The sequence below is a fragment of the Poecilia reticulata genome, chromosome 3, assembly GCF_904066995.2.
Source record: "Poecilia reticulata chromosome 3, P_reticulata-male-v2, whole genome shotgun sequence".
NCBI classification, from domain to species: Eukaryota; Metazoa; Chordata; class Actinopteri; order Cyprinodontiformes; family Poeciliidae; genus Poecilia; species Poecilia reticulata.
Genome location: NC_088832.1, coordinates 3,597,636 through 3,623,844, shown reverse-complemented (window position 1 = coordinate 3,623,844; position 26,209 = coordinate 3,597,636). Strand labels below are relative to the sequence as shown.

The following is a 26,209-nucleotide window of genomic DNA, read 5'->3' as shown; positions in this document are numbered from 1 at the left end:
ACATCCACATAAAGTAAGTCTACTGCCTGTTGCGTTTGTGTCCACCGCCACATCATGACACAAACCAGATGAAAGAGAACATCTTTAAACATATGTGTAATTAAACAATAAAGGTGACAAATTAATGACATAGATCACACTTTAATAAATATTTGTTGTATTTAACATATTTCAGGTAAGTGAACATGTAATGAAATAGATCCTGTCCTAGAATTTTATGCAATTGAACATTACGGGTAACAAGTGATGATCATCTGAGGTAATACATTTTATGAATTTTCAAAAATATATTTTTTTTAAATATAATTTTGGTTAAATAAAAGAAGGGTCAAAATGGAATAAAAATATGTCTAATCTATATAGTTTAGTAGAATAATTTAACAGATTTTGAGTTAATGGGTCACATGGCCTAGAAGTTATTTAAGAAAAATACAAAATTTTGACTACAGAAATAGCTAAAAAATATATAAAAAGTGTTAAAATGTAATAAAGGTGAGTGAGCCTCATCTATACAGTCTAGTAGGACAATTTCACACAGACTGAGTTAATGGGACACGATTTGGAAGCAACTGAAGAAAACATTTAATATTAAAATTATTTAAATTATTGAATATGACTTAAAAATTTTATATAGGATAGTGTGCCTCGTGTAATAGCATGAATTACCACTTTTGGTCACAATTCAAAGCATTTATTTATAGGAGTGTTCGGAAATTGACGGTTCCGATGTGAAACTCCGAGCGCTTGAGGAGGGACTAGTAAAGAACAGCTGGCCGAAATTAGCGTTCATAAATCGGATCAACCTTGAGCTGAACGTCCGGACCCCCCAATCTTGGAAAGTCTAAAATTGTCCCCCAAAAAAATATCATTGAAGAAACATTTGCATTTAAATAATATCAATATGAAAAGGCAAAACAAACAAAGAACGAAGTAAATCTGCCATTTATCTCAGAAAAAAAAGAATAAATTTTTAGGTCCCCCCTACCATTGTTAGAACAATGGTTCAGTCCAACTGGAAGGAAGAGCAACCACAGCGCTGAACGGCTCAGGCTCGTCAGAGTCACTTTAGTGAGGAGCTAGCTCTTAGCTGTGGCTCTGCATCACAAACATAAAACCCTCCAGTAAGTAAATACTTAAAAGACATGTAACACCTTTTATTTACTTTCACTGCTCAATAAGAAGAAACACATTAACAATAAAGAGCCGACTGCAGTTCGTTATTTTCTTACTTTGACTGAATAATGATAAGCTGCCTCATTAGGCAGCTTATCATTATTATGCTACACTGCTTTCAGACTTAAGCTTTTTCGTTAAAGGTAGCAAACATCTCATTTATATTTAATTCTTTAAATTTTAGTTAATTAGAAGAGTTTGAAAAAGGAGGAGAGGCTGAGCAAGTGGACCAGCTCAGAGTGTGGGAGCCGAGAACAGAAGACAGAACAGATAGAAGAAACAGAAAGTTATGCCTATACAGGTCCTTCTCAAAAAATTAGCATATTGTGATTAAGTTAATTATTTTTTCATAATGTAATGATAAAAATTAAACTCATATATTTTAGATTCATTGGACACCAACTGAAATATTTCAGGTCTTTTATCGTTTTAATACTGATGATTTTGGTGTAACCGGGTTCTGCTTCACTCCACTGTACCAGGCCGGCCAAGTAACCCCTCGACTCTGCGTTGTGTAGTTTTTTTAATGAAGACAAGGAGTTTCTGGGTGATCTGCTGTTTATTTCCTGAATGAGAACATATCGGGGATCGAATCAGTGCAACGGCTCAGCTTCAATCAGCACACTACAACAGAGCGAGCGTTATGTTAGCTTTTTAACTTAGCACATTAAGTGTTTTATCATTGAATTAAAAGTACAAAAATGTGTGTCAAGCACGTATCAAGTAAATATCAATTACACACTATTTATCTAAGTCAATAAAAATTATGTTTTATCTGTTGCTAACATTTTCCTACTTGGTGTGCTGAATAATGCAACTCACCTCTCGCGCAGCTTTCACAGACTGGCACTGAGTACAGGAGCCAGCAGTATATAACCAGCCACACAGAGAGGGGGCGCTATTTCCCCATTGCACTGATACATAAAGCAAGTGGGATTCTACAACCTAAACACTGTTACATTGGTATACAGCTCATGAAAACCCAAAATCCCTGTCTCAAAAAATTAGCATATCATGAAAAGGTTCTCTGAACGAGCCGTTAACCTCATCATCTGAATCAACAAAGTAACTCTAAACACCTGCAAAAGATTCCTGAGGCTTTTAAAAACTCCCAGCCTGGTTCATTACTCAAAACCGTAATCATGGGTCAGACTGCTGACCTGACTGCTGTCCAGAAGGTCATCATTGACGCCCTCAAGCAAGAGGGTAAGACACAGAAAGAAATTTCTGATTGAATAGGCTGTTCCCAGAGTGATGTATCAAGGCACCTCAGTGGGAAGGAAAAAGTGTGGCAGAAAACGCTGAACAACGAGAAGAGGTGACCGGACCCTGAGGAAGATGGTGGAGAAGGACCGATTCCAGACCTTGGGGGAAGCAGTGGACTGAGTCTGGAGTAGAAACATCCAGAGCCACCGTGCACAGGCGCATGGTGGCTCTGGAGCAGGAAGCCCATTTCCTGCTCCAGAGCAGGAAAGTAGTCCATTTCCTGTAGCAGGAAATGGGCTACAGGTGCCGCATTCCCCAGGTCAAAGGTCAAGACACTTTTGAACCAGAAACAGCGGCAGTAGCGCCTGACCTGGGCTACAGAGAAGCAGCACTGGACTGTTGCTCAGTGGTCCAAAGTACTTTTTTCGGATGAAAGCAAATTTTGCATGTCATTCGGAAATCAAGGTCTGGAGGAAGACTGGGGAGAAGGAAATGCCAAAAGGCCAGAAGTCCAGTATCAAGTACCCACAGTCAGTGATGGTCTGGGGAGCTGCTGGTGTTGGTCCACTGTGTTTTATCAAGGGCCGGGTCAATGCAGCAGCTGTCAGGAGGTTTTGGAGCATGTCATGCTTCCATCTGCTGAAAGGCTTTATGGAGATGAAGATTACATTTTTCAGCACGACCTGGCACCTGCTCACAGTGCCAAAATCACTGACCATGGTATTACTGTGCTCAATTGGCCTGCCAACTCTCCTGACCTGAACCCCATAGAGAATCTGTGGGATATTGTGAAGAGAAAGTTGAGAGACCAAGACCCAACACTCTGGATGAGCTTAAGGCCATCGAAGCATCCTGGGCTCCATGACACCTCAGCAGAGCCACAGGCTGATGGCCTCCATGCTGCATTGAAGGCTGCAAAATTATTCCTGACCAAGTATTGAGTGCATAACTGAACATAATTATTTGAAGGTTGACTTTTTTGGTATTAAAACACTTTTCTTTTATTGGTCGGATGAAATATGCTAATTTTTTGAGACAGGGATTTTGTGTTTTCATGAGCTGTTTGCCAAAATCATCAGCATTAAAACGATAAAAGACCTGAAATATTTCAGTTGGTGTGCAATGAATTTAAAATATGACAGTTTAATTTTTATCATTACATTATGGAAAATAATGAACTTATAAATCACAATATGCAAATTTTTTTAGAAGGACTTGTATTTATCATTGTCTTCAACATAGAACCTTTAAAACCACAAAATAAAATCTGAATATTTTTCTATATAAACCCTGGTGCTTAAAATTTTACGTTTAAGTTATAATACCCACCAGATATTCTTTTCTATCTACCTGTTTCTTCTCCGTCACCCAGGACATGGTAAAATTAAAAAAGGCTCAACAATAAAGCAACTTAAGTTATAATTTAAATAGTCCATAACTTGTATTGGGAGCAAGCTCAATAAATCAATGTTTATGAGGAATTTTATTAAGAGCAGTTACTCATTAAAGCTTTTTTATTTAGAACCTTAAAATGTTGTAAATTTTGTAAAGAGATTAGATCAATCAGATTGAACAAAACTTGTAAAGTAGCAACATTTGAATTTTTGTTTTATTTCTCAATAGGTTACTTACTGAGAAAAACACGTTTGATGTGCATTACTAGTCATTTTTGGTCCTGCAGCTTGAATGTGGTTTAAAAACTCTTTAAACCACATTTTACGCTACATTTCACTGTAACTTTGCCGACCCCCCCAAAATTGGTCTTTTCCTGTTTATGGTTCCCCCCAATAATGAGGTGGGATCTACACCCTTGACTACATCACCTGCAATCATTTGTCTACAATCACTTTTAAAAACAAGGAGTGATTAAACATGTTTAAAATCATTGTGAATTTTCTCTTATCCCCACAGGATAAAACTGTCACATAATGAAGTATATTGAAACCTATGTACCATTAGTTTTGATAGCTATTGTAGAGAGTAGCTATCGTATTGTATTGTAGAGGCAAATAAAGATAAATCATCATTCGAGACTCGGTTTTTGTTTGTTTTATTTGAGCCAATGTGAAGGGTTCTTCTAGTGAACCTGCTTCATACACAAGGTCAATAGTCACACACATCTCTCAGAACCCACAACTCTTACATAGAGCAGGGTGCATCTATACTAGAGCCTGGCTGCTTTATGTGTGTCTAGTGTTCTCAACCAATCCAGGCTGTTTGGCTGAAACAGATTTCTTGGCTCACTTCATGGCGGACAGATATGAAAGTTTCCAGGAATCTTTAACACCTGCTTCCTATCAGTCTAAATACTTAAAACACAACAACTTTTTCCACATCTTGGCAAATCCTGAATTTCCTATTGACTTTTCAAGTCATAGTGACCCAGTGCATGTATAAACATTTCTTTCTTGAAAATGTCATCAGAACTGATGATTGGGACCGGATGCCTGGGGTGGAAAAACATTTCTGGGTGTCTTCTTTGCCTGTTTATGTTAGAAGTAGAAAAAAATAGTCAGCAATGTCATAGAATCAGTTGATGTTGGCATAAACTATGAAGCTGTTTTAAGTGTGGACTTAAGGAGACAAACTACCTTAAAATCTTTCCATCCATGATCTGAACACACTGATCCTTGCAGGGTGGTGAGGGGGGCTGGTGGTGCCCATCTCCAGCAGCCATCAGATGAGAGGCAGGGTTCACCCTGGACAGGTCACCAGTCCATCACAGGGCCCTGAAAGCCAACAACAAATAAAATGTATGAAAGAGAAATGTTAAATTAACAAGGGGGAAAATTCTGTCCAGTTATCTTTAAATCAAATCATGTTTATTAAGCACTTGGTGTTGGTAACACAGCAGTTTTTGTTGTTGAAAATGTAGCTAGCTCCTCATTAAAAAAACAAAAACAAACTTACATCATGAAGACGATGTGAAGGTTCATCCTCAGAGCTGGTTGGTGATCTGGTGGAGTTAGAGCCTCTTCTGAGACAGAAAAGTCTTTAGTTTCCTAACACCTGTTTTCTCTGGCTTCATATTTCATCTTCATTTGCTTAGACTGCAAACATATGTTGAAGATAAAACCATTGATGAACGAGTTAGAACAACAACCACCTCACAATATCAAAGTCTCTCTGTCTTATGAAGCTTAATTTAAACCAGGTTAGTTTATGAATTAAAGTATAAGTCGCAACAAACAGCCTCAATGCAGTTATAACATGAAGCTGAATGATTACTATAGTAATAATCATACAAGTCACAATAAAATTGATAAAATAATTATTTAAGAAACCAAAGTAAGTTATATATCTTTACTGCACTGTTTATAATTAAATGAAGATAATTAATAAGCAAACTTGCCACCAGCTAGCAACACTTAGCAGCCTTCGTCCCTCTGGGCTCCTTTTGTGACACACATTTCATTTCCATTGGTTGTTGTCCCGTTGTGTTGTCGTCTAACTCGGACTAGGACGTCACCAGCTTGAATTGACCAAAATTAGTAACTATTGTCAAGGCCCTCTCTACTTTTAAGACAATATTATGCAGTAAAAATGGCAAATTTGAACAGCGCTTATCTTCCCTGCATTCAAGTTTTTTCTTCTTTATGGCGTTTAAAAAAATAAATAAAAAAATGAAAGTGTGCAATACCTCCACCATCTGGTCTAGAATGTGAACTGGAGCTAATGCCGTTGATTTATAGATCTTATATCCTATCTGACCCCTCCTGACCCCACTAAGGGACAAGGGTGTAAGAAAATGAATGGATGGATGGATATTATATCTGAAAGTGGATTGGGTACTTTCTTAAGCAACATTACATCACTATTATAATTTTTTTTATTCTTTGCAATGTTAACAAAAATAGTAAAAGATTATTAAGGCACCCAAAAAGACATACTTTTTAGGTGCTTAAAAAGTATGCCTAAAAATTACATTAAAAGTACTTTATACACAGTAAAAAACTGAGTCAATTTAACACCTATAGAGTTGAATTTAACTCCGTTTCAGATAACATTTGGTCCCACTCGAAAATAGTGTAAAATGTACTCTATAGCCAGTGTCAAAGACAACCAAGTCAGTGAGTTAAATTATTTAACACTATTGTTTACACTCTACAGTGTAATACTGTTATTTTATGGAGTTAATTTTACACTAAATTTACTTAAACATTTACACTTTATTGTGGTTTTTTTTTATCTTTTCTCCCTTTTTTTTACACTTATATCATATAATGCTACAACTTATATGGCTTTTATAAAACCTACCAATCACAATAATCACAAAGTTATACGTTCACAGTGACAATATTTATTCAACTTTATGATCCAGTCACATAATCACTGTAACAGTGTCAGTTTAATACAATGTTCACCAAAGATAGCAATATGGGACAACAAAGAGAGCAGTGTCATTTGCATGCAACATAGATGGTTAACATCAAACAACAAAACCTTGCATTGTTTTAGTAACTTTATAAGCATAGCAATGTTCATGAAAAGGTACTGTACATATGTCACACTAATGGAGCATTCTTGCTCTCAACTCAGCAACTCTGGGTGTTTCCTTTGTTCTTCCAACATCAGTTGTTTTGAGAAAGGTGAAGAAGTTGGTCAATGGTATGACGTACCAAACACATAATGGGCCTTAAAGAGCTCATCAAGACCTCCAGCTGAACATGTTGCCTTACATGGAATGGCGTAGTTGTCAATCACAATGAAGAATGCGTGAATACTGCTTTGGATGGATCCATGGGCCAGGAGGTAGGGCTGGGTACGTTGCATGATTTTGTCAAGATGCTGCTGTACACTGGTTCCAACCTACATTAAAAAAATAAATAAAAACATGACAAAAGTATTTAGTGACAAATTTCTGAATGAAGATCAGACAGAATCAAATCTTGAATTGTAAAAATGAAGAGACTGAATTATGCATTTTTATGTTTAAACTGTTTAGCAGTACCTTTAGAAACCTGATGAGGTGATCCACTGCTTGAGATGCAGACATCTTACCCGGCATCCTTCGTCCTTGTCCAGATGGTGGTAGCAGATGCAGCAGAAGCAAAATAGCAGACATGTCACTATCCCAACCTACAGACCAACAGCTTCAGGTTACCATCATCCCACTAACATATGAATTTGTCACAATTACCTAGAGGACCAACATACCATTCTCAGCTTCAGCAGCCAACTCTGCATTCCGCAATAAATCCAAGAGTTCAGTGGTGGATACCAGGCCATGGCTTTCCTTTATAACCTTGGATTTGAGACAGGTGGGCCACTTCTCCAAAAATTTGTTGGCAGTGCCTTCGCCAAACAGGAGTCTGAAATCTTGTTCTACCTGAAATGCATAAATAAAAGCATTTCACACAGTGAGAAGACTGTAAATGACCTGTACTTGTATAGTGCTTTATGAAGTCCAGAGGGCCCCAAAGTGATTTACACCACATTTAGTCATTCACATGCTGATGCTGGTGAGCTACATTGTAGCCACAGTTGCACAAGGGAAGACTGACATAAGCAATGCTGCCACATGCTTGTGCCACCGGGCTTTCTGAACACCACCAGCAGGCAAGGCTTACCCAAGGAGGTAACAGTTTAGAAAGAGTTGTGGTTCAAACTGGTAATACACAGGTTACAGGACAAACTCCTGTGACTGTTACACTACTAAAATATTCAGTGGCAAGAGATAAAGCTGTCTTACCAGTCCTGGTGTGGCCAGAAACCGTGGAAAGACAGAGAAGACATTTGATGCTTTCTTTCCATCTCTGACCATTGAATGACGGTAGTGGAAGGTTGCCTTCATCTTCTCACGGACCGTGTCATCATCAGCAGAGTGTTTCCAAACAGCAATAGCTGCTTCCACTTCCTCATCTCACAGCACTTTGTCAGCAGTGAAAACCCCGGATTGACCATGGCCTGGTCCACCACCTAAAAAAAAAAAAGTTTCTCTCAGCCACAGATTTTACATTACTTTACATATATTCACTATTGAGAAAACTAACTTTTTGGAGATTTGCTACCTGAGGCACCCCTTTCCTCTGTCCTCTGCAGTTTTTCTTTGAATGGTCTTTAAACGCCATGCAAGGTATCCTGAACCGCTATGTGGATCATAGTAATGCTCCTATGTCAATAAGTACAAGCAGACTTACCATTTCATAAACATCTTTGAAGGTAAATATATATGCTTAATGTTGCTAAGACCCTTTTACTTGCCATGTTTTGAAAACGGGTCCTCCAGATAGGGAAATAGGGCAACGATCCCCTGAGCGTACATGACTGACGCTTTTAGGAGGGGATGATCTGAAGATCTGATCCAACAATGAGACACTAAACTGACGTTTGAAAAAATAATGAAAAACAATTCAAAACAAAATGTTTCTTTATAGCCTAAGTGTATGAATCTTACCCATGTGCTTCTTTCATTACAGCTGTAAGGATGTTTATCATCTGTCTTCTGGTTGCATCTGTCAAGCATTTAGTTCTTGCATTCTCTTGCATGATGCGCTCACCACCAGACTTTGTTGTCAAGATTTTTCCAATCAACTTCAATTTCAAAGAAAAAAACAACAACTGTTGAACCACAAAGCCTAGAAAGCACATAAATAATGATACATTAAATGTAATAACTTACCGCTTGCGCCTCATAATTTATGTGACATGGCCTTTTAGGCTGACTTCCTTCAGCAGTGGCTTCTTCTTCTGATGGGTCACACATTGTGAAATTCAGAATGATAGTATCATCAAATGTGGCTGAAGATGATGATGATGATGATGATGATGATGATGATGATGATGATGATGATAGAACAGCACCTGCAAAAAATAAAGCAACAGCCTGTTTAGGAGAACTCTAATGCTCCCAAACCAGCTTCTGAATTATATACATTGGTGAATTGTTAGTGATTACCAGGATCTTCTTTGTTGCTCAACATAACTCGAAAGGTTCCAGGTGACTGATTCATTATTTCTTCAAAAACATCTACATCAACTTCTGTATCAGACTGGTCATACACCTTCAGATCCTGCTGTCGGCCTTCTGGAATGTTACATTTCAGGCACACTAAAGCAGAAAGAAATATTAAAGAAGTGAAAATGAAAACATTTACTGCTGATAAAAAAAGGGTGAAATAAGTAGCTAATTGCCAGAGAGTTCAATCCAGTACAACATTTTAATACGTTAATGAAAAGAAAAAAATACTTAATGCAAGATGGGTTTCTTATGCAAGAAAAAAGTAGTGAGATTATTTCACTAATGTACTAACCTTCTCTCACAAATGCATTAAATGTTAGTCAGAAAGTTTCACGTACTTCTGCTCCCCACCAAACAAAACACGCAGTAGCATGGTCTGTTCGAAAAAAAGATTAGCAAAAATAAACAACCATGACAGACACATTTTAATAGTTAATAAATGTACTTCAAAGGTAAGGCCATTTGAAAACTGAGCTCATATTCCCGATACACTTAAACATAATTTGTACAAGCAGTATGGCGCCTGTTAGCTGCTACATCCATGGTGCTAACCATGCTAACATGACTAGGTGGGTGCCAAGACCCCGAAGTACCCACGGAACCTGGGGCTATGGTATAAGGTGATTAATACTATTACAATTTATAACAGTTACGTATTCTTACATTGACAGCCTTCAGAAACAAACTGAGTTAATATTTTGAGGTGGACAATTTGTCTAGCATAGGGCTATCCCTTGGCTCTCGTCCTAACACAACTTTCTCCCGCTACCCTGAATGAGAACTATGAAGCCATGGTGCCCAAACTTTCTGTCTGGTAGTCCACAACGTATATTAGCATGAGTTTGTGAGATGATAAGGCACGTGATAGCTGCGCTGTGACATAAAATGGGCATTAGCCAATGAAAGGCGGGCCCTGTGGTAAGGTCCATAGTTGCGAACATATTTAATAGATAACAACAGAAGCTATAATATCATTCTTTATCAAAATTAATATTAAAATAAGTTACCAACACCGTTATTGTACTTACCTTTTCTGTAGCACAACTCCGTTTAGAATCCAAAATGGAACTAGCCGTCTCACGAATTTCAGAAAACTGTTGCTTCGTCTTCTTCCTCCTCCTCCTCTTCGCGGTTGACAAAAATCTTTACTGGCGCATTATTGACAATTGACAGAGTCAAAAGTTTCACTGTGCGAATGTAGTATTTTACTCTGACTTGTAACTCCAACACCAGAGCCGATTTACACTCCATATATGAATACTCTATTTAGATTAAATTAGGTTTACACTGAAATATTAACACCACATTTTTTTTACTGTGTAGGTGCCTAAAAGACATACTTCTGCATATGTATCAATTAGTTTTATTTTGTAATCAGGTTGCTGCGTGTTGCAGACTTCTGCCCAGGTCCCTCTTGAAAATGAGATCTGGATCTCAACAAGGTTCACCTGGTTAAATAAAGAAAATTAAAAAAGCATACTTTATTAGCCTAAAATTTACAGAGATGTAATGTAAAACATAGCGAAATTAATAATTTAAAGTAGTAAGTGAATTTAAAAAAAAATCTATTTTGAGCATATATTTTTAAATATACACAAAATATATTTAAAATATATTTTAAATATACTTGAGAAAGTGTATATTTACACTTGGGCAAATATATGTTTTGTTCACTTAAAGTATACTTTTATTTAATATATTAAAAGTGTATTTTGGTACAATTATGTTTAAGTGTGATTAAAGTTCTAATTTCTAAATTGGTACAAGTATACTTTTAGTATACTTCAGATATATTTATAGGTAGTACACTTAATACTAAGTATACTTATAGTGTACTTTCACAAATGTAAGTATATTTGAAATATACTAAAGTATACTTTTTTTTCACCTGGGTATACTTATTGTAAAACAAGAGAATAAAATACATACAAGTCATTTTTTAATTTATTCAAAACAATATTGATGAGCACCAAAACAAATGACTTAATGATTACGTTTGGCAATGTGGTTCATTTGTAGAGCTTAGTGCAATAACCAGTTCACGGGCAATAGGTTCTGATGTTCTGAAAATGTCCACTGCAACAACTTCTCATAACACAGCAAGCAGAAACAAGTATAATGTTTGTATGTTGTAACAAAAAGGAGGAAGAGTGTGTTGCAGAAGTCTGGTGCATGCAATGTTTTCTGGAGTCACATTGTTGTGTAAAACTCATAATTTTACCAAATTAATCAACTGACTTCAAAACCACAAATCTAAATCAAGACATTACCATGAACCAAACAAACATGGTTGGACCATGTAGAAAAAACACTTTAAAAAGAAAACAAAGACAATGCAATGGAAATATTTTGCTGCCATACTGTTTACTGAACCACCGAAGCAGATCTTACATGGAACACATTACATATTTTTTGCATACTTTTTCAAAATGTCCTAAAAGAAAATTTTTAAAATTAACATTTAACATTAATCTTTTTTTTATTATTAGCTCATCTGTTAAATTAGAAACATCTATAACATATATAATTTTGAACATGTCATGATTTGTGTTTGTGAACAGTGAGGGAGACGCACAAGGCTCAGGTCGTCATAATGAAAATGATGATTTAATGATAAATACGTTAACAGTCCAAACAGGGTAGCACGAGGAACAGACTACAGACAGGTAGGACGACATGGAGCAACGAACGTATGACGAGGACCCGACAAACAGGTAGACTTAACTACACAGGGAGGGTAATCAGGGAACTAGACACAGCTGGGATCAATCAACAGGGAGGACAGGACACAGAAAAAACAAGAAATAAATACACAACCAAACAAAGCATCTGTTTCTGTTGCAAAAAACTGGGCTTATCAGTCAGGAACATTCAGTTCACCACAGCTCTGAAGGAAGGACCCACCCTCTGTGAAACAGCCAGACTAAACCACATGCTGTTAGAATGTGCCTGTTTGAGTCATTGGAAAGTGGACACAAGTGGTATGACGATAAAGCCTTTTTCTGAAAAATTAAACTAAAAACAGAAAAAACAGAAACGGAAGTCAAGTTTATTTGTATCACACATTTACAGGTAGGACGTAAATGTCCTACTGCAACAAGGCAGTTCAAAGTGCTTTACATAATAAAAACACAAAAATATAAAGTCATAGAACAATACTAAGTCTTAGAACTTTGTCACAGAGATGTGGGCGTGGCAGTGGTGAGGTAGAACGCAGACAGACCCAGGTAGTAGAAGATAAATGATGATTTAATGAAGGATAGGCTCTTACACAGTTCAGGAAGCTGGCAGCACAGCAAAGCGGAAGGCTAGGGCTCAGCACCGGTAGCAAACAGTACAGAACTGAATAAACGAGAGCTACGCCATCTCAGGACTACACAGTTCAACTGAGACGACTGACATGCGACAACGACCAGGGACAGACATTAGACAAGGACACAAGAGACCAAGACAACAGGTGGACTTAAATACACAGGAGGTAATCCAGGGAACTAGACACAGTTGGGAACAATCAAGGGGGAAAGAGACATGACATCACAGAGATTCACAAGACAGAACCTAAGGTAAACACACAGAGAAACTCAAATCAACACAGAAAACCAAATCCTTACAAATGGGTCATCAGGCTGAAGAGCAGTGGGATCAGTACACCACCCTGGAGGAGCCAGTGCTGAGGGAGATGACCTTGAAGTATTTTTCCCAACCCTCACAGACTGGGGTCTGTCTGTGAGGAAAGCCAGCAGCCAGTTACACAGGGGGTGTTGAGCCCAAAGGGAGCCGGTTTGCTCACCAGGAGCTGGGGGATGATTGTGTTGAACAGTGAGCTGAAGTCCAGAAACTGCAACATGAGTATTCTTCTCCTCCAGGTGTTTCAGGCTCATGTGCCGTGTGGAGGAAGCAGCATCCTCTGTGCAACTGTTGGTATCATCACAGAATCACCACGTCTGACAGAAGCAAAACAGAAAAAGGGACTAACTGAAAGAGTCCATCAAATAAAACTCTTTCAGTAACTTCTGATGAGAAGTTTAAAAAAGGAGCTGCAGAGGCTGTGTGTGAACAGCAAAATCAGCCATTAGTCAGTGATCAGTGGAGGGTAAGATGTTCCACACTGACGGCCTGTTCTGGAAACACCTGTGCAAATAACCTAAAGTAGGGAGGAAACTTCAGCTTACTCTGATAAAGGTGTGCTGCAGTGTTTGCACTTTTACTCGTATGTTTATTTGCCTTTGGCTGGATGGTGAGTATAAAACGACTCCCTTGCTGGCAGAGAGTTATTGGCTCTTGGGTAAGATCCACAAATCCAACAGCAACATGCCTTTGTGTACTGCTGACAGCTTGCATACAGAAGCAGCAGTTGTATATTCTATGGCTATGTTTTTGTTTCTCACAGGTCTGTTGCAACCATGCAGGTTTTCTCTTGGTGTTTTGTGTTTCTGGTGCTTCTGTGTTTCTCCTGGGCTCAGGTAAACGTGTCCAGTGCTGGCATGCAGCCGCAGCTGCTCAGAACTGGAAATTGTTGCTCTGTAGTAGATTAGAAAGGTTAATATAGGTGGCAATCTTCCTAATGCCAGGAAGAATTCTTGATATTTAACATTTTGAAACGACAAAATATATTTTAATAAATACATAAAACACCTGTTAAAATATTTTGGAAGTAGATGTGTTAATAAAATTATTAAAACACAACTTGATTGTACAAAAGCTAGTTTCAACTGCAGAAAGTCTCTGATATGCATGTATAACAATCCTTTTTCTCTTTTTTGTGCTGTGGTGACTGAGGACAGGAAGGTAAGTTAGAAATTAGCAGCACTCTTCTCGTTTTTACAGCTGAAAGGGTCTTGAGCAGAATCTAAATGTTTTATTTCGTACAGAGGTTGCTATCTTGGAGGTGGACACCTCCCAGGAGCTGTCTGTGGGTGAGCTGCTAGAGAGAGCCAACAGAGACCGCAGTAGGTCAACACTCCAGTCAGCAATGCTCACCATTTATCAGTTGCATAAAAAATCCACTCCAAGGAAAATCCTGGTCATGCAACCAGATGATGTAAGCTGCAGCTGTTTGTGTCTGGCAGCTCCTGACTTTGATGAACCGGTCCTCATCGGAGGAGACATTGCTGTAAGGTCTGAGGCGGACAGAAACGCTGACCCTTGCACCTCCAGTGGTTGCCTCTGGTTGAAATACACTGATGGGAACGTCTACATCCCCTACTACATTGCCAACCATTACTGTAAGCAGCAGCTCATTGGTTTTCCCACTGAACCTGTACCTGATGGGTCTGGAATTTCAATGTTTCCTGATGGTGACAGCTGACAGAGAGAGAGAGATCATTGTTCGTGGGCTGCAGTCGTTTTCCACGGTCTCCTGCATCCGCTTCAGGCCCTACCAGAACGGTGACCATGAATGGTTGAGCATTGAATCTAGGAATGGGTGCGTCTCATTTTTTGTTTTTTCTACATTAAATGCTAGTTCAGAGCGGTAATTCTAAATGCCGAGCTAAAATCCACACTTTCAGATGACCTAAAGACTGGCCAATCAGCCTAGTGGTTGGGGTCTGCAGGGCTGGTATAAAACTGATTGGTTAGTCAAAATCAGGTTTGCTGCAGTGTTGGATGTTGGATGCTGCTGTTACAATGGACTTCTCAGGTGAGTGTGTGGTTGCAGCTGCTACTCCTATGTGGGCCGTGTGGGTGGAGGTCAGACGGTGTCTCTAAGCCACCAGGGCTGCCTGTACCACAGCACCGTCCAGCATGAGCTGCTGCACGCCCTGGGCTTCAACCACGAGCAGACCCGCTCCGACAGGGACAACCACATCAGAGTTCACTGGGACAACATCATTGAAGGTGACACACTCCCATCATCCACCGCCCATTATTGGTTCATGGGAGCTTGGTTGTTGCTTGGCAGTCCTACCTTCTACTTTAAAGATTGTTGAGATGAGCTCTAAAATCTTTTTATTTCACTTCACCATGACTGTGACCAAGTGAGGCCTCTGTAAAGGTTTTTTAGCTCAAATTCCCCCCTGTGCACCAACTGGGAGCAAATCCATTTAGTTCCAGAGGAACTAAATGGATTTGCTACCAAGGAAAGGTTTTCAGGATGTATGAAGGCAAACTAGAAAACTAAGTTGTTCTCCAGTTTTCACCAGCAGGTGGCAGATTAGAACATGGGGTGTAATTCAACCTGATGTTCTTTAACTATATTTTAACTATGTTTGCTTGCATTATGCTACACTTAATCATAGCCTGTGTGTAATGTATATTTTCATTAAATCTAAATGTTTAAATTTGTAGACCTCCACAACTTTAATGACTCTTATGGGAAAAACATGGAGCAAACAAAAGTAATGACTGTTTTTAGACACTGTTGCTATGAATGCAGAGTGCTGCAGCATGCAGATGTTTTCATTTAGCAGAAGTCTTAAAGCAGGATGATGTAAAGAAGTGGCTGAGCTGCTGCAGATGTGCAGCATGTTCAGTATTCATACTTTTTTTTTCTCTCTGAACTTCAATCCGATCCATAGTTTGGACGGTACCAGTTGTGTACCGAGGCACACAAACCTGGCTCAATCAAACCCAACTATGCATCTCTCCTTTATTCTCTGTAGGCATGGAGTACAACTTCTATAAGATTAACACCCTGAACCAGGGAACTCCTTATGATTACAACTCTGTCATGCAATATGAGAGGTAAAGAAATGATTTGCTTTTTTATTAACTACACTTAAAATATTTTTGGTGAATTTTGATTCTTTAATTGTAGATTTTAAATCAGCAGATTATTTTTTCCAATTTAAATGTATTTAATCAAGGACGGCACATTAAACCATGCTACATGTGAGAAACAGAGCAACCATTGTTTGTACATAGGTTTTCTAGCCACAGGCTGATGTCCTTGGTTGGACCTTTAATAAAAGTAAATATAAAAAAATTAGAAATTTCTGTCACATGCACACACAGAACACTACACTAAATTTCTGCTACTTTAAACTAGAAAACATGAAAATGCATATTGGAGAAAGCTAATTCTCCAAAGCAAAGTAGGCTAGAATACGTCAGTGTAGCAGCCGTTTCAAGGCCTAATCAAAGAGTCTGTGGAGGGCTGACATCTAACTCTGACTTAGACATTGGAAAGAAGACTCATGGCTAAGTTGTAGCATTTTAGCCTTAATGATATTTCTGCCCACTAAAGAGTTGAGTGGGAGTGTTGGGCGTGATCACCTGTATGTGTGGAACCTGCCTCTCGTCAGGTACGCCTTCTCCAAGAACAACCTTCCCACCATGGAGCCCATTCCTAACAGCAACGTGTCCTTTGGCAAGGCCACACAGATGAGCCAGAATGATATTGACAGGCTGAACAGACTCTACAAATGCTGTAAGTGTAATAAATTGTACACTATTATCAGTATATTATTCTCACTGTACTCTAGGTGGTGTGATTAAACATAGGGGAAGAAAAAAGTGGCTCTTCCTCAGTTTGACACATGAGCTGAAGAAGCCTGTCTGCTCTCAGCTCAGCTTAGAACTTGTATAAAGCTGTTCTTTAGGGGTTTTAAACTGACATCATACCAGATAATAACTAAACATTAGATTTGTGTTTATTTGATGAGGAATTTGGGAGAAAGGGTGAGGATGGATGACCTAAATATAATCAAATATGAGGGTCTCTTGCATGGTTTGACCAAGCCTAACAAATAGTCTACACACATCCCAAGACTGCCATCTACTGTCAACAACAGTAACAGTCACCTGTTCGATTTGTGTGAAGGTCATTCTGACCCTTAGAAAAGTAGGAACCACAACAAAGAGGTGGTAGAAGTGCTTTACCACCGTGCTGCTGTTTCCTTCCTGTACTGTTAACATTAGTGTCTAACTGAGCATCTACTGATGGTCAGAGACCAGCCGGCCTACGTTCATTATCAATGGTTCAACAAAGCTCCATCACTAAAGTGAATTTGTTTTGCAGAAACTTCAGTTGTGACCTTTGACCTACAAAGCTGTTGACATGGGAACATGCCAAGGAAGGAGGCGTGGATTGGTGCGTTTAGCTGCCAACTACAAAAGCATTAAATGCTGATGTGAATGTGAAGCAAAATGAGAAGAAATAAAATAATGGAAATAAAAACAAAGTTTCATTCAAAATGATTAGAGCTGTTGAAGAATTCTTTATAATCTGATTATAATGAAGCTTTTATTTAGGGTTAAGGTTTGAATACTCAGTAGTTCCAGTGAGAAGCCGACATCCTTTCATTGTGGGCTTTAATGTAATTAAATCTGGACTTTTAATCAGAGATTTGACACATTTTTTAGCTCAGTGGTTCTTAACCTGGGTTCGATCGAACCCCAGGGGTTCGTTGGAGCCTCTGCCGCGGAGGTAAAGACACACTTGTGTAAAGTCGTGATGACGCCCCGCTTTGCCATCACTTGCTGCAGAGGATCACGTTACATTGCTTAGCCAATCAGAGGATCACGTTTACATTGCTTAGCCAATCAGAGGATCACGTTTACATTGCTTAGCCAATCAGAGGATCACGTTACATTGCTTAGCCAATGTTAAGGAAAAATTATTTGTGTGATTAAATTTAGAAAAGAATCTGGCTCTCCTTCTTCCTGTTTGGATCCCGGGTTCTCTTGACGGTGGCGCGTTTGGGACAAAACACAACGATGCATAATGACGTCACAGAATTTCAGAATTTAATCCAAATCAGAACAAAGTGAGAAGATACAAAAGAAAACTACAAAATATTAGACACACATTCATTACCTGAGACAAGAGATATGGACAGCAAAGTTATCTTTGGAGAAATTGCAAGGGCAAGATCTGATCTGTTACTCTGTGTGGAAAGTTTAATCTTCTTGTATTTAATTTATTCAAATAAGGCGTATCTTTGCTTAGACCAGGACCTGTCTCTGACCCTTTTTAAAGTTAGAAACTCCCTGCAATTTGTTCACAAGATCAAACACCAGTTGTCTAAATAAGTGAAAACAGGGACTCCTGAAGTCCTGCTGCTTCATGGCTTTAACAGATCAGGGTGAAAAGCTGGAACTTCTTATTGAGGGCAGATCAAAGATCTTGGCAAACAATCTGCCTTAACTACAGATAAAATAAAGGTCAATAGGCCAGAATAAGTTATAAATTTTAAAACTATAATTAGGCTATTTTCAATCAAGTCATGTTAAATTTTAAAACTAGCTTATTTTAAATATATTTTCTTAATACCAATCAGAGCTGCGGAGGAGCCCTGATTGAAGGAGTTCCACTCTCAGCATGGATTTGAACTTGTGTCTTTAGTTACTTCAGCAAAGCTCACAGTTTTTACCAAATAGACCCTTTTCACATGACGTCACACAACTTCCGTTATGGCTCGAAACGGTGTATCTTTAGTTCCGGTGTGTGTAGTTAACGCTGTTTCTGGACTCTAAAGCTGCTGCCACAAATATGATTTGAAGATATATCACTATTTGCAAACAATATTTCTTCATCAACATCATCTAAACTGGACAAATTCCTCGCTGATTGACACCAGTTTGACTACAAAGGTACGTGTTTTGGTTTTTTCTAGCTGTTAGTTGTTATGCTAGGATAGCAATAGTAATTTGTTAGCTGGTTAACATTGCGTAGCCTTTCTGTTTTGGAAATAAAACGTATTTAGGCTCTAATCTTAATCAGATGTTTATAGTATAGACTGGGGGGCCACCCGTCATGTAAAATGCATGATTGTATTAAACCCGATGGTATTATATCCGCTCAGTAGCGACATTACCTGAAGCCACAAGTCCAAAACTTAAGTTATGCCAAACATCCGCTACTCCATCACGTCCTGAGAAGTTAAACTCCTGCTACGATCGAGACATGAGGAGGAAAACGATGTTTAATATAGATATCTATCTATCTAGATAGATTGTTTCATTGGAGAAATGTGATGAGCTATCTATATATCTATATTAGCTCATTAACTTCACATTTCTCCAATGAATATTTATCAAATGTTATGATTAGAAGGTTAAGTTTCTTATACTTTGTCTTCCTGCGGTTGTAGACTTGGCAGTAGAAAATTGATAACATAGGAATAACAACTTTATATCCCTTTTAACAGGTTACACTTGATTCTGCTGTGGAAACAAAGTGCATGAAGTTTGTGCTCAGCTGGGAAAACCCAGTGGATCACATGGTGGGACTTCTGCTTCAAACTGCTCACTACAGTATAGCATTGTCTTTGACATCCACCAGTTCACTGCAGACTGGCCCCAGTTCACTGCAGACTGGCCCCAGTTCACTGCAGACTGGCCCCAGTTCACTGCAGACTGGCCCCAGTTCACTGCAGACTGGCCCCAGTTCACTGCAGACTGGCCCCAGTTCACTGCAGACTGGCCCCAGTTCACTGCAGACTGGCCCCAGTTCACTGCAGACTGGCCCCAGTTCACTGCAGACTGGCACCAGTTCACTAGGCAGCAGATGTCCCACAGCTGATTGACTGAACCTGCCATGGACAGAGGAACAAGACCATCCCAGATATGGTGGGTTGTTAGGTCGGCTACTGTTGAGAAAGATGGACAACAAAACAAAAGGAGAAATTATGAATCACATCAGAATATGTAAATTATTTGGCAGATAGCGCTTAAATCAATATTTAAAATGCTTTTTTTAACAACAGTGTTGGAAGATGTAAGTGATTTTAGTGAAACTTTTAACAACAGCACTGAAAGGCAGCGGTGTTTATGTTTCCTAACTGTGGCTAAAGCTGCTGCTAGCTGGTTTACTCTCCGATCGGAGGCTGGTTCCTTTAAATACAGTTGGAGAATGGTAAACTGACAATGACTAATAACGGCTAACACTTAAATGCTGTTTTATTAAAGTTGATAAAGAAAGTGAACCTCTAAACGTTAGAGCACTGACAATCAGCGGTTTATATATGTTCCCAAATGTGGCTAAAGCTGCTGCTAGCTGGTTTGCTCTCCGATTGGAGGCTGTTATATACACAGTCAGAGAATGATGGATTGACAATGAGTAATGACGGTTATCTAACACTTAAATGCTGTTTTATTAAAGTTGATAAATAAAGTGAATCTCTAAACGTTACAGCACTGACAGAGTGGTGTACATTTTTCTTAACTGTGGCTAAAGCTGCTGCTAGCTGGTTTACTCTCCGATCGGAGGCTGGTTTCTTTAAATACAATTGGAGAATGGTAAACTGACAATGACTAATAATGGCTAACACTTAAATGCTGTTTTATTAAAGTTGATACAAAAAGTGAACCTCTAAAGCAATGTTTTTCAACCACTGTTCCACGGCACACTAGTGTGCCATGAGTGATAGTCAGGTGTGCCGTGGAAATTATTCAATTTCACCTATGGTACCGTATTTTCCGAACTATAAGCTGCTACTTTTTTCCTAAGCTTTGAACCATGCGGATTGTAGCCCAGTGGGGCTTTTCTGTGTATTTTTCTTCAACCATCAGGGGGCTCTCTAGCAGGAGTGAATCATTAGAAGTCAAAATTGTAAATCAAAAGAAGAACGTGCTAATTTTCATTTAGAACAACCACATGCTAGCATCAGGCACGACGGAGAAATGTTTTCAAACTCATAGTTGAGGGTTGTCGATCTGGGACTGCAGGAGGGAAATAGAGCCGCTGCACATTCCCACCCTCATCTATGGTCATGAGCTTTGGGTCATGACCGAAAGAACGAGATCACGGGTACAAGCGGCCGAAATGGGCTTCCTCCGTAGGGTGGCTGGGCTCTCCCTTAGAGATAGGGTGAGAAGCTCGGTCATCCGAGAGGGACTGAGAGTAGAGCCGCTGCTCCTCCACGTCGAGAGGAGCCAGTTGAGGCTCGGGCATCTGGTCAGGATGCCTCGGGGAAGACCCAGGACACGCTGGAGGGACTATGTCTCTCGGCTAGCCTGGGAACGCCTTGGGATTCCCCTGGAGGAGCTGGAAGAAGTGGCTGGGGAGAGGGAAGTCTGGGCCTCCCTTCTGAAGCTGCTGCCCCCGCGACCCGACCCCGGATAAGCGGAAGAAAATGGATGGATGGATGGATGGATGGATGGATGGATGGATGGATGGATGGATGGATGGATGGATGGATGGATGGATGGATGGATGGATGGATGGATGGATGGATGGATGGATGGATGGGTGAACGAAACCATGGTTCGGCTTTGGAGATAGAGTGCTGCGTCCAGCAGATTTATTAGGACGCAGCACTCTGCTGCCCTCTGCTGGGTCCTAATGGAAAACCGAGAGCGGCTTCCAGTTTTTTTTTTGTTTGTTTTTTTTCTTTCAAAAAAAATTGAAGGTGCTAGTATGGTGAGCTCTATTGTCCGAAAAATACGGTAATTGGTTTTAAAAGATTTTTTGAAAATGAATTATCTGGAAATAATGCCATCTTTGAGTGTCTGCTGTAGCAGTGACTAGCGGCGTAATCATGTCATTTTCTTACCGCTAGATGGCAGCAGGTACAGAGCATTTTACCTTAAATCGAGAATTAGTGATGCATGAATGTTACAGGTAGCGGTGAGAGCATCGTATCTAGAAAGACTGTGACGACAGTGAAGGAAAAGACAGTGAAGCTCAGCAGTAGTTGGAAAGAACATGAGTCCATTTCCCACAACGTATCTGTGTGAAATGAGCTTCTCAAGCCTGGTTACTATAAAAACTAAAACCAGAGACAGAGATGTTGAGGAAGAGCTTCGTCTTTCTTCAGTTTCTGCCAGGAAATCAGCTGTTTTCATCCAAACATGCTCAGGTTTCACACTAGGTGGGTAAAATATACAGATATGGACATTTTGTACATGCAACTCTTCATATTGTAACATATTGAATATGTACAATAGTGAATATGAAGTGAAATCTTTCCCAAATATTATTGCTTCTTTCATAATAAGAATTATTTTCTGTATTCTGGCTATAAGATGCTTGTGGATTAGTTTGTAAAACACTTTGAAGTTTTCTACAACTTCTTTAAATTTAACACCACAGTGTTGTGGCTGTTCAGGTGTATTTTTGAAGTGGACATGTTAAGTGCAATTTGTGCAAAATAAGAAATAAGAAATGTAAAATATGATAAATTAATTTTTGTGTTTATTTGATTCCTATTCAAGATATTTGATAATAATGACTCTATATGTAATATAGGCGGCTACAGAGTATCTTTGTTTACATTTTTGGTTGGTGGTGTGCCTCGTGATTTTTTTCAATTAAAATAATGTACCTTGGCTCAAAAAAGGTTGAAAAACACTGGTCTAAACGTTAGAGCACTGACAATCAGCGGTGTATATATGTTCCCAAATGTGGCTAAAGCTGCTGCTAGCTGGTTTACTCTCCGATCGGAGGCTGTTTATTATATACACAGTCAGAGAATGATGGATTGACAATGAGTAATAACAGCTATCTAACACTTAAAAGCTGTTATTATTAACCTTACCTTTTATTATATCCTTAAGATAATGAGTATCCGTGAATTTTTCAGTCAGGTTTCCCGAGGCAAAATCACACCGGAAGTAAAGATACACCGTTTCGAGTTATGGCGGCCATTGTCTGACGTCACTGTAAAAAGGGTCTATTAAAGACAGGTACGTGCAGAGGGGGGGTTGGGGGGGCTCCTTTTTGCTCCTTGCCCCCAACTGCCCTTTTGATCAAATTTTTTATTTATTTTTTTGGTATTATTATTTTCTAAGCCCTCTTCTGACACATAAAAACATGTGCTAAAATTCTTTGCTTTTTTGTTTCTTTTTTGTACAACATAATAAGCCGGTCAGCTTGTTACCTTTGACCTTTTACCCGTGACGCATGACGCAGTTGCCTCTCGCGCAGTGAGATAAGTCGGCTAACTGGAGCTCAACGTAGCGAACGTTCCAGATTACAGATCAGTTTTTGGTGAATTAAAAAAAAAAACGTTTTTGGTGAATAAAGTGGAGTAACTTGCTGCTTGTCAGATGACGGAAAACGTTGAAGTATCGTTTCTGCTTCAGCTCGGAGTCGCGGTTTAAGCAGAGAGGTAATGAAATACAACAGACACTGACAGGCCTCTGCGTCTGCCTTTCTCTGAAGAACTACTGAGGGGAGGAGACAGCCAGGTGAGGAGAAACTGTTCTTATCTATCCATTCAGTATTTCTATCATACATTAGGCTGTTGTTGTTGTGCTATTAGCTAGCTGCTAGCTAACAACTTTGCTAGCAAAGCTAGAAAGCGTCTCCCCTGTATCTTTAATGATATCAGTCATTCTTTAGTATTGTTTATGCAATAAGGGCACATCACCCATCCAAAACCGATCATCTCCATAATGGATATATGTCCGATCTTCTAATTTCCTTTGCTGCATAATGTACATTTCATTTATTCCAGCGTTAGGTTAACTCATTTTTACCAAACATAAACATTTATTTGCACACATCATAAATCTTTTGTTGTGATTTTAGTCCCTGCTCAAGACGTCATGTGAGAATCACGAGCAAAACTTTGAGTCACAAACAAACTTAGAATATTAAGAAAAGATTTCTGACAAGCGCAAATAACTTTGTTTTGAACGTTAACTTCATGAGTCAAAAATGTGTGATTTAAATTTTTTATAAACTTTTTTTAAGCAAAACTCAGTAGGTTTTTCTCATGGTGACATTCATTAACAATTCAGTATTTGCTTTTGTTTTTTTTTTTCTGCAGTTCCACGTTAAAGTTTGATGCAGCTCTGCTTTCCTGAATGGACCGTCTTCATCTCCACTGCAAGTGTAGCAAACAGGCAGATCTTTGTTTTATAGATTACTGTACACTAAAAGGTTGCATTGTGTCCTTGTTTATATTTTAATAGTGTAATTCTGTAAAGACAAAATATGTCTGGTGGTCCAGCTCTGATTTACATATCTTGTTAAATTGCGGGTTTGAATATTGCAACACTTTCCTATAACAAAGTAGACCTGCAGAAAGAAATTACTAATAACATATCTTACATAGGCATAGTGTTATGCTCTATATGGAGATTTTCCTTAGCTTTGATTGTATATCTCACAATTTATCATTGTTTATTAAACTCTGAAAGCTGAGAGGCTGTTAATATTCTGTCCTAGAAGGTGGTTAGATGGGCCCTTTTTTTGTTGAGCACCTGCCCCTGTAGTGGCCTCTGCACGGCCCTGGTAATAGTTGAAGGCCAGAACTATACGGACATAGGATGAGAAGGACCTCACTGCAGCAATCAGAAAGGGGCGGGGACGGATCATTGTCACTCTCATAGACATAATTTATGTCTATGTTCAGTCTCTTACCTCATTTGGAAATGGGACCATTGCAATCGGGAAATGAAGGTGGCGCTATTTCCTATACTTCCGTTTTTATTTTCTTTTGAAATCTGTGATATATTTTCCCCTTTAAGAAGGAGTTTCACTCTCACAATGTATTTGAACTTATTTATTTTATTTACTTCAGCGCAGCTCAGTTTTTAACAAATTCTGTAGCTTTCTGTGTTCTACTAAATCTGCTCCTGAGTCACATCTTTTCAGCTTGCTACTGCCTCTAGTGGCTTGGGGGTGGTGACACAACTAATCTAATTTCATTACTAAATCAGAATACCACAATGTATTTATTATTTATTATTAATTCTGGCATTACTGGAACAGTAAAAGATAAATTCCCTCACAAAAGAATATACCTTTTCATTTTCTTAAGGAAGTAGAACTAATTAAATGAGATAAACAAGAACTGAAAGGGATTCCAGTTTCACTTGATGGCCAACCTGTTGAAGCTGTGGCAAATTTTAAATACCTTGAGTCGTTCCTGGACAGTCAGCTCAACTTTTCTGAAAACACTGACTATATTTTTAAGAACCGTTCTCAAAGACTCTACCTTTTAAGAAGACCAATCAATCATATCTTTATTCCAAACACAAAAAATGTCCATAGAAAAAAGGTAAAAACAAACAAAATAAGTAATGCATAAATCATAGATATACCGACATGTAAAATCAGCAGCGCTTCACTTTCACAGACGGTGGGGACTTCGTCTACCTTTTAGCGTCACTTGGAAGGAAAACCTGAAGAAAGGTAAGATCTGTGGAGGTGATGCTAGCAAAGCTAACTGTACTTTGCAGTTTGCAAAGTTTGCATGTCACTCATGCAAACTTTTTTTGCATGAGTGACAAAAAAAGTTGTCACTCATGCACTGAATTATTGTGTGGAGGTGTTGACTGAGGTGTCACATATGTGGGACATCGCTGTGACCAAAGTGCAATATACACTGCTCAAAAAAATAAAGGGAACACTTAAACAACACAATATAACTCCAAGTAAATCAAACTTCTGTGAAATCAAACTGTCCACTTAGGAAGCAACACTGATTGACAATCAATTTCCCCTGCTGTTGTGCAAATGGAATAGACAACAGATGGAAATTATTGGCAATTAGCAAGACACACTCAATAAAGGAGTGGTTCTGCAGGTGGGGACCACAGACCACTTCTCAGTACCTATGCTGTCTGGCTGATGTTTTGGTCAGTTTTGAATGTTGGTGGTGCTTTCACACTCGTGGTAGCATGAGACGGACTCTACAACCCACACAAGTGGCTCAGGTAGTGCAGCTCATCCAGGATGGCACATCAATGCGAGCTGTGGCAAGAAGGTTTGCTGTGTCTGTCAGCGTAGTGTCCAGAGGCTGGAGGCGCTACCAGGAGACAGGCCAATACACCAGGAGACGAGGAGGAGGCCGTAGGAGGGCAACAACCCAGCAGCAGGACCGCTACCTCCGCCTTTGTGCAAGAAGGAACAGGAGGAGCACTGCCAGAGCCCTGCAAAATGACCTCCAGCAGGCCACAAATGTGCATGTGTCTGCACAAACGGTTAGAAACCGACTCCATCTGTGGGGGTTGTGAGCACAACCCCCACAGATG

At 39.2% G+C, this 26,209-nt stretch overlaps 1 protein-coding gene and 2 long non-coding RNA genes across 3 annotated transcripts; 1 reads left to right on the top strand and 2 right to left on the bottom strand.

Moving 5' to 3' along the window:
• Positions 1-3,075: 3,075 nt before the first annotated feature.
• On the bottom strand, positions 3,076-6,188 carry LOC145551043 (uncharacterized). The gene is made up of 3 exons (XR_014086806.1): positions 5,290-6,188; positions 4,971-5,108; positions 3,076-4,862 (listed from the first exon to the last, which is right to left on the bottom strand). It is a non-coding gene; the product is annotated as an uncharacterized LOC145551043 (long non-coding RNA).
• A 125-nt stretch (positions 6,189-6,313) lies between these two features.
• Positions 6,314-10,807, bottom strand: LOC103462345 (uncharacterized). Its single transcript, XR_014086805.1, has 8 exons — positions 9,633-10,807; positions 9,002-9,430; positions 8,777-8,913; positions 8,391-8,702; positions 8,072-8,298; positions 7,537-7,708; positions 7,331-7,458; positions 6,314-7,188 (listed from the first exon to the last, which is right to left on the bottom strand). It is a non-coding gene; the product is annotated as an uncharacterized LOC103462345 (long non-coding RNA).
• Positions 10,808-13,704: 2,897 nt separating this feature from the next.
• LOC103462346 (hatching enzyme 1.2-like) lies at positions 13,705-17,479 on the top strand. The gene is made up of 8 exons (XM_081604943.1): positions 13,705-13,809; positions 14,214-14,289; positions 14,410-14,565; positions 14,645-14,765; positions 15,000-15,178; positions 15,943-16,024; positions 16,585-16,709; positions 17,301-17,479. Coding segments are annotated over exons 1-8 (807 nt in total). The 5' UTR covers positions 13,705-13,743; the 3' UTR covers positions 17,303-17,479.
• Positions 17,480-26,209: the final 8,730 nt, after the last annotated feature.

What these genes read in the sequence shown, in the direction of transcription:
- LOC103462346 (XM_081604943.1), top strand. Translation starts at nt 13,744, where the DNA reads ATGCAGGTTTTCTCTTGGTGTTTTGTGTTTCTGGTGCTTCTGTGTTTC. An exon ending in AGCATTGAATCTAGGAATGG is followed by an intron (nt 14,766 to 14,999) that starts GTGCGTCTCATT and finishes GTGTGGTTGCAG; the next exon opens with CTGCTACTCCTATGTGGGCC. An exon ending in TCTGTCATGCAATATGAGAG is followed by an intron (nt 16,025 to 16,584) that starts GTAAAGAAATGA and finishes GCCTCTCGTCAG; the next exon opens with GTACGCCTTCTCCAAGAACA.